This window comes from Serinus canaria, chromosome 1A, assembly GCF_022539315.1.
Source record: "Serinus canaria isolate serCan28SL12 chromosome 1A, serCan2020, whole genome shotgun sequence".
In the NCBI taxonomy this organism is placed as follows: domain Eukaryota; kingdom Metazoa; phylum Chordata; class Aves; order Passeriformes; family Fringillidae; genus Serinus; species Serinus canaria.
Window position 1 is genome coordinate 50,595,534 of NC_066314.1, and position 7,993 is coordinate 50,603,526.

Here is a 7,993-nt window from a genome sequence, read left to right on the forward strand (position 1 = left end):
CCTTAGGAACCTGGGACAGGCTCCTGGCACAGCATTCCGGCAGTGCCCTTTCTGTCTAGAGCGGGACATGTGCCAGTCCAATACGAGAAGCAGAAATTATGCCATCAGTGGCACCCACAATAGTACCTGACCCAAAATAGCTTCCTAGGAAAAAACAAGGAGGCTGATTAGGTTAGACAAGCCTGAAAGAGAGCAAGAAGTCCAGCTGATGATTGACAGGTGTAGGTTTGTGGGCAGGGGCTATAAATCCCACGGGTGAGTTCTCCAGCTACCCTTTGGGGAAAGGCAAACGGCTGCAGGAAGCACTTGGGACCTGTCTTTGGTGAACCATGGGGCTCAGTGACCAAGAATGGCAGCAAGTCCTGACAGTCTGGGGGAAGGTGGAGTCTGACCTCGCTGGCCATGGCCATCAAGTTTTAATGAGGTAGGCAAGGATCTTCAGTTCTAAGAGTATAGCTGAGAGCTTTTGATGAGAGACATGCTTGTCAGTGTTTATTTCAACAAGGTCTTTTCTTTCTTGTAGGGTGGTGGTTTTTTCATTGCTATTTTCTGGGTTAAAAGTTACTCACTGTGTAAATTGGCTGTGCTTCTGTCTCTCCATCTCTCTATGGGTGCAGGAGCAGACCAGTGCTGCTTTTAATACATGGCTGTGCTTTTTCTCTCTGCCTCTGGCGGCCAAGCTCTGCTTTGGATCCTCATTTCCCAAACACTACAGTGAGAAATGCTGGAGTGAAGTGTGTGTCATGGGGCTTCATATGCTCTGCAGAAAGGATGTGGGGAGGCAGAGAAAGAATTAAAAGAGAGAAACATCACCTCTGTGGCAATTTTCTTGGCATCTATTTCAGTAAAATTAACTACAAAGTACCTGAGATTTTCCCTCTCCCCACCTTAGTCTCACCTGGCAGAGCCCTGCCCATCCTGCTTTTTGGCCAGAAATCTGTGCAATAACACTTGTCCATTACCTCATGATGAATTTGAGGTGTGAGTATGAAATGAGGCACATCCTTCCCCTTACTTCCCTTCTCCATTACTCCAGTGTCAGAAGTGCTGCTGAGGTCTCCAGCTGAGAGGACCCCATCCTCCATGTCCTTGTGCTCCTGGCACTCGGAGTGATGAACACCCCAGATACTGCAAAGTGGGAAAGAACATTCAGTGGACACTGGAGCCTAGCTTGTCCCTTAATACCAGAGAGGATGCAGACTTTGAGGAGATTCTCTTCAGCTCTCCTCTCAGACTGGGCACACCCAAATGGGTGTGGTACAGACACTGTACCACTGTACCAATGGAAGGGTACAAACACTGAGGAGAGTAGTGGGGATCTGGCACCTGCTTGGGGGATTTCCACCTAAGCATGGCTAAGGCAAGGAGCCCACATCTCCAGGCACATCTACTGCAAAGCTGTGAAAAATGTTTTTCAAAGATGAGCCAAAGAAAGGGGCTGTTTTCCTTACCTTCATCATGATCCAGATCAGCTGCCATTTGAAGGGAAGGGAATGGAGTGGGAATGAAGAGGGTGGAAATGTGACGGCTTTCCCCTCTTGTGGTCCAGAGCAGGCATGCTGGAGGGGTAGCAGGAACCTGAGCCATTGTCACCCATCCATCTCTGAGGTGGCTACTTTGGCTCTGAATTTGCCACATGCTAGTGAAAGCAGTTCCCAATGGAAAAGTAGTACCATTTTTTTACAAGTATCAAAGAGTAGAGCATGGCATTAAATAAATAGATGTCAGCCTGTAACTTTGTGCTCCCCTGCCTACCCAGGTCTCCTCCAAGGAGTTTCTGAGGGAGGAGAGAGGGAAGAGGGAAGGGAGAGAGGGTGGGAAAAAAGGTTTGGAAGAAAATTCCTCCATGTCTGCAATAATAGGGTTTGGGGGCACAGTAAATTCTCACATCCAGATGACATTCAAGAACACACAACCTCCAGATATAAGGGACTTGAGGTTGGGGGCTGGTTTTTTGGTTTTTTGTTTGTGTTTCTTTGTTTGTGTTTGTTTGTGTGTGTTTGTTTGTGGGGTTTTTTTTGGGGGGGGTTGTTTGTTTGTTTGTTTGTTTGTTTTGTGTGTGGTTGTTGTTGTTGTTGTTGTTTTGGGGTTTTTTTTTGCTATGAGAAGCTTGTAGAGCTCTCGTGTCTTGGCCAACAAATCGTGGGCTGATAAGAGAGTCTGTGTGAGAGGCAGGGTTCTATAGGTTGTCTCTCAAGCAACAGTAAATTCATGAAGACAGACAGTTTTGTCTACTTTTGGTTTTCCTTCACATACAAGAACTCACCTCTCAGTATCATGACTCGCCTTGGCTCTTGTAATCCAGGGGATGGGTGCCAAAGAGTTATCAGAACTGTATGGAAAAAATACGACACTTCCTCTGTTGCTCTAGTTGGGCATGTTTAGGGCAGTGTCTCTGTCATGACCGGAGGGAATGGAAATAGACAGTGGTGATCATCTTAGGAAATGGGTAAGAAGATGGGATTAAAGTAGATTGAGTACTCAAAACGAGGTATGTCAGGAGCTTCTCCTCTCCAAAGTCCCTCTGCTTTTGTCCACAGACTCTTTCAGGACCATCCTGAGACCCTTGAAAAGTTTGAAAAGTTCAAAGGCCTGAAAACCCCTGATGCGATGAAGGGCTCTGAAGATCTGAAGAAACATGGAGTTACTGTTCTTACCCAACTGGGCAAAATTCTGAAGGCAAAGGGTAATCATGAGGCCGAGTTGAAGCCCCTGGCTCAGACCCATGCAACCAAGCACAAAATCCCTGTCAAATATCTGGAGGTATGGAAAAGGGCAAGAAGCTTCAGTGTCTGATGTGCAGTGAATGTGTGCAAGACAGCTGTGTGAGAGTTGGGCTTTCATTTATTGATGACTAGTTGGACTTCAGTGAGCTCTCCCTCAAGTCCAGGGTGTGTACAAGCAGTAGGAGGCACAGAAAGGGTATGCAAATGGTATGTGAATATCCAAGTTTAGATTTCCCATTCCAAACACCACACACAGTCTGACCAACCCTTGACAGCAATAAACCAGCCCATGCAGCCTATGCATGCCTGGGAAACTGTATTACATAAGGACTGTCAGTGACAGGACACAAGGGACATACAATTTTAGAGTAAGCCCTGGAGGATCCATTGGAGACCAAGACCCATAAAACTAAGTGTTATACAAACACAGGCCATGAATTTGCAGTCTTAATGGATGACGCCGACAAAAAGTGGAAAGGGCCATGGCCTACTCAAGGTCATGAAGCAGATCAGCATCAGAGCTAGGAATAGAGCCCAGTGCTTCTGCCTAGCCCAGACTCCTTGCATACTAGACCTCACTGTCTCTCCAGAGGCTGCAGGAAGGCCTGCTGAATTAGCTCAGAGATATTTCCAGGCTCTGCAACCTATTTCTTAGTCTGGCTTTTCTGAAAATAAACCTTGAGTGTCCCTTCAGTTTTTCTTTCTCTCTTTCCTTCTTCACAGTTCATTTCTGAAGTAATTATCAAGGTCCTTGCCGAAAAACACGCTGCAGACTTTGGGGCTGATGCCCAGGCTGCAATGAAGAAAGCTCTGGAGCTGTTCCGAAATGATATGGCCAGCAAGTACAAGGAGTTCGGTTTCCAGGGTTAGCACATATGCACAAAGAACACCGCGATGGAGGGCCTGGCCACACATCTTTCCCCAGCGCTATTTTGGACATCTCACAATTGGCCATCTCTGGTGTGTGGGAAAGCTTTGATGAGAGGCCAAGAGTCACTCCAGGCAGCATAGAGGCACTCAGAGTGATATCCATGATAAACTGTCGTTTCCTGGCTTCATGTATACAAAAGAAATATTCTGCTTTTTTAGAAAAAATAACAGTAGGGGTTATCTGTGAGCTTCAGGCTATTTTATCCCCTTTCTCTCTCTCTCCCTGAAACTCAGTCTTATCTGAGAGGCAAATGGCATGGCCAAAGATGAAGGGATGTGGAGGATCAAAGGAATTGCTGAGTGTGGTGAATGAGTGAAGGAATTACTCAAATGAGAGATGTGAGAATGGGAAGCAGGGACACAGCATCCCATTGCTTCCACAGGTGAGACTGTTAGCAGGTTACTATGGAGAGCTTCCAGCACAGTGTTACCTTGCTTTGTGGGGGTGAATGCAGCCAGTCAGTCTCCAGTGCCTGCCAGCTCTGGAGGGTTTAGTTGTTAAACTTGCATTAGCAAAAATACAAAGAGCAGTACTCCCTGTGATCTGTAGGCTTCTAGCAGCCACCACTATGTGTCTGAAGGTCTGTTGCCCTGGGAAGTGAAATACATGTTTCTCAGAAAATAAAAATCCCTGCACCAGAGTTGTGTGTTTGCTCCTGGCTGTATGAACACCCCAGTGAGAACTGGGGAAAAGGTAAAAGTGGAAAGGTGTTTTGCATACATATCTGGCTGCAGAGCAACCTGCACTGTCAGTCCATGACCTGAGCAGCACGTGGCATCTGTCTTAGCCAGGGACTTGGGGCACTCAGATGTCACCATGGGGACATGACCTGATTACTGGACCTCACAGCACAAGACAGCAGCCTCAGCTTAGTGCCTAAGTGCTGAGAGAAGTGCTCCCTCACTAAAGGCTGGGGCCACTGCTATGCTAAAGTCCCTTATTCATTTATGAGGAGGTGGCATGTGCAAGCAATGTAGTGCATTGCTCTCTCTAGACACTGGAAAGGAGGGATGATCAGCTCAGGTGGAGGGCTGCAATGGCAGCATATGCTCTGAAGACCCAAACTCTGGTCTTTGCAGCCTTTTGATTTTTTGCTGAGGTGCTTCTGCAGTGCATGCTACACTGTGTTTACAGATGTACACCCACATCCTGTGGGGGACCTTAAGGGGCAGACATAATCGCAAGATACCTCCCTCTGCCTGTTGCCCTCTCCCCATCCCAACACCAGGGGGTTGTGGCTAGGGAAAATGCATGGATGTGACACAGCAGCTCTTTTTGGTGTGAAGAAAGTAATGCGCCTTATCTCACAGAGACAGTCTGAGGGCAAGCACAAGGAAGAAAAATGAGATGCTCAGTAACAGGAGCTACTAGCAGGACCTAGTTCAAGGTACTCCCTGCTACACTGTGTGCAGTGGAGATAGTGAAGGAGCCACCAGCTCCCATAAAAATCAATCCTGAACCAGCATGATCTGCTGGGTCTTTGGTCAGGGCAAAGGCCAAAAGAATTCAGTCTCTGAAAGGAGAAGGAACAATGAATTCCTTCGCAGAACCATGCATATCTGATTTCTTGCTGTTTACAATTCCTCACTTTACCTCTGGGAGCTTGCTTGATGTTTCAACCTTTCTGAGGGGGTCACAAAGGCATCTGCTGTCACCTAGATGAAGTTACAGCCAGGTGGTCCCTGGCTTAAGCAGTGTGCTTCATCTGACTCCAGTCTAGTCTGTCTGGTTTTGTGGGGAGGGCAATATATGTAATTAAGGTCTAGGATTGCTTGTCCAACACAATAAGATTTCCTGCCAGTGACAACAGACTCTGCTTTAGGATTAAAAGCTCTGCTATAGCAGCTGCCTCCATCAGTCTGAGTGGGACTGGAGTTGTCTGGATATTTTTATGTAGGGCAGTGTGGTGGAGGAGGGAGAGTTTGCATGTGTGTTGTGCCTAGTTACCAGTTATTAGGTAATGGACTAAATGTCAGGCCATTGGGAGCACTGAGCTTCTCTCTGCCTGCCTTACCCACTGTGTCAGTGCACTAAGAACCATCTTTAAATCTGCTGGTCAGATGTGGGGCCTGACAGAGGTTTTCTGGTTATGCCTATGGCTCAGTGAAGATGTGCAAGCTGAGATGAAGCAGCACATTCGGGTACCAATAACAGTGAAGGTAACTCCAGCAGGCTCAGTTGGGGTGCTCAGATTTGGGGTGCTTGTGGTAAAATCCACCTCTGCACCTTTGCTACTCTAGGCACAGAGTATGCCCTTGGCTGAGTCCTAACATAACTGCAGGGATATATGTAATTCCTACAGAGTGAGTCTATAAAACCCCTGCAATGGCCCTGGCTTTAAGGACAGGGGAAGTTTCCTACAACAAAGCAGATGGTGGGAAAAAGATTTTTTTAGCTATTTGCTATAGTGATTCAGAGTCTTTGTTGGAGGCCCCCCTTTCACTCTGCTGCTAGCACATAAAATTTTTCTGGTTCATATATAGGACAAAGTCCTTCAGTGGAGATAAACCATATCAGTGCAAGCCCAGACATTTTCCTCCTTCTTTTCCAGGAATAGCTTTACATCAGGTGGATGGGTCCCAGGGACTTGTCCCCAGACCCTGTCCCCGCTGGGACCATGTGGTGTGACATACTCATTCCCAGTCACACGATGAGATGTGGACTGTGTGGCTGCCAGCCACCTTGCTCCAGCACGTACGCACCGGCTGCAGCCCGGTCGGGCTCGCAGCCCCTCTCCCCGCTGCGGTTTCCATTGCATGCAGAACTCGCCATGGCACTGAGCCAGTGACCTGTCTGGGATCTCTTGGGCTTCAGTGTCAGACACCAGCCACTCATCAGAATCTCAGATGAGGGGAGCAGGCCCTCGCTTCCAGACGCTGTGCAAATGAGCTGTCAGCCCCAGCCAGGGTGCAACAACACTGCAGGCTGTGCTGCCTGTCCCCCTTGTCTTTCCCTCTGCCTGCTGATCTTGCTGACTCCAATACACCTGCCAACGTCAAGTGGCATCACAGAATAAGGGCTGGGGACCATACTATTAATCCTGTGATCTGTCTCTTGGTCGCCTCAGTGGGAGAAAGGGATAGGGCTCCGATGACTAATTATGTTAAATATTTAGCACATTGGTATGAAGCTTGTGACATTCTTCATATTTGCATCTCCCTTTAGGGCTAATGGGAGGAAAGGGCAGAGATGTTTCTAGTCCATGTCATAGTCACCGAACAGATAAGTCTGGTTTCTGGGAATCAAAGCACAGACAGTGACTGAAGGATATAATGCCTATATTATATTAATTTAATAAAGACACAAATGCTCACCTATACTACATACTTTCAGATGAGAATTATTTTTGTCATGATCCCTATGATTTCTACCACCTGGCCAAAACCTGTCCTCTGTGTTATGCCACTGAGGAAAAGAAATAGTGGAACCAGGTGTTTTTGTGATATAGACATTCTTGCCCGTAACATTTTTTTCCAGAAGGTGCATGGCACCAGATCATGTCCTCCTTCTTCCTGGACTCATTCATCCCAAGTTTGTTCAAGTCTGCTTTTCCAGGCTGTGCAGGGCTTAACAATCAGAGTCTGCTTCTCAGATTGAGCACACAGACCCACAGACACACATATACCTATACACAAGCACTACCTTCAAAATACACAACATAGAAAAGCCCATCTGTCCAAATCCTTCAGATTCCAGCATTCTTGTGCACCAATTCTTCATCTGAGAGGATGATATATATGAGTTCTCACATTGTGTTCAAATGAAGTACAGCCTTGAAATAGCTAAGGTCTAACCAAGTAAGAAGACAGACTATGCAAGGACAGGGCACCTGGGGAATACTGGTGGGTAGAAGGGCTGTTAAATTTCATTAAGTTCTGCCAACACAGTCAAAGAAGTCACCTGGAGCTAAGTGAGAAGAAAAAGCCCAATCAGCCTCTTTTGTCCAACGGCCTAATAAATGAGCATTTATGAACACAAAAGAGTCACAACAATGCAGCCTTCTTAACCGGAACATAAATCCCTCCCTCCCCTGTGATCATAGCCACAACAAGCCCATCTCCCAGTCCTGTGACTTCTATAAAATCCTTATCCAAATGTCAGCAAAGGTGACCTTGTGCCTTTTTAAAGCAGTACTTTATAGTCACTTGACTGCACTTCACCAAAGTCCTTTCCTAGTTTGGCTTTCATCCCCTGCAAATAAATAAACAGAACAGACTACCTCCACCTTCTTCTCCAGCCCTGCAGTGACCACCCGTGATAAGCCATGTCAGACAGGCAGGTCTGGGGCTCTTCTGGGCAGGGCAAGGCAAGCCCTGGCATGGGGCATGCCAGCATA

At 47.1% G+C, this 7,993-nt stretch overlaps 1 protein-coding gene across 1 annotated transcript; it reads left to right on the forward strand.

Annotated features, from left to right (window-relative positions):
- Window positions 1-216: 216 nt before the first annotated feature.
- Window positions 217-4,297, forward strand: MB (myoglobin). The gene is made up of 3 exons (XM_009086440.4): window positions 217-424; window positions 2,541-2,763; window positions 3,450-4,297. The coding sequence occupies exons 1-3, from the start codon at window positions 330-332 to the stop codon at window positions 3,594-3,596; spliced, it is 465 nt and encodes a 154-aa protein (XP_009084688.1). The 5' UTR covers window positions 217-329; the 3' UTR covers window positions 3,597-4,297.
- Window positions 4,298-7,993: the final 3,696 nt, after the last annotated feature.

What these genes read in the sequence shown, in the direction of transcription:
- MB (XM_009086440.4), top strand. Translation starts at nt 330, where the DNA reads ATGGGGCTCAGTGACCAAGAATGGCAGCAAGTCCTGACAGTCTGGGGG. An exon ending in GGCCATCAAGTTTTAATGAG is followed by an intron (nt 425 to 2,540) that starts GTAGGCAAGGAT and finishes TTTTGTCCACAG; the next exon opens with ACTCTTTCAGGACCATCCTG. An exon ending in TCCCTGTCAAATATCTGGAG is followed by an intron (nt 2,764 to 3,449) that starts GTATGGAAAAGG and finishes CCTTCTTCACAG; the next exon opens with TTCATTTCTGAAGTAATTAT.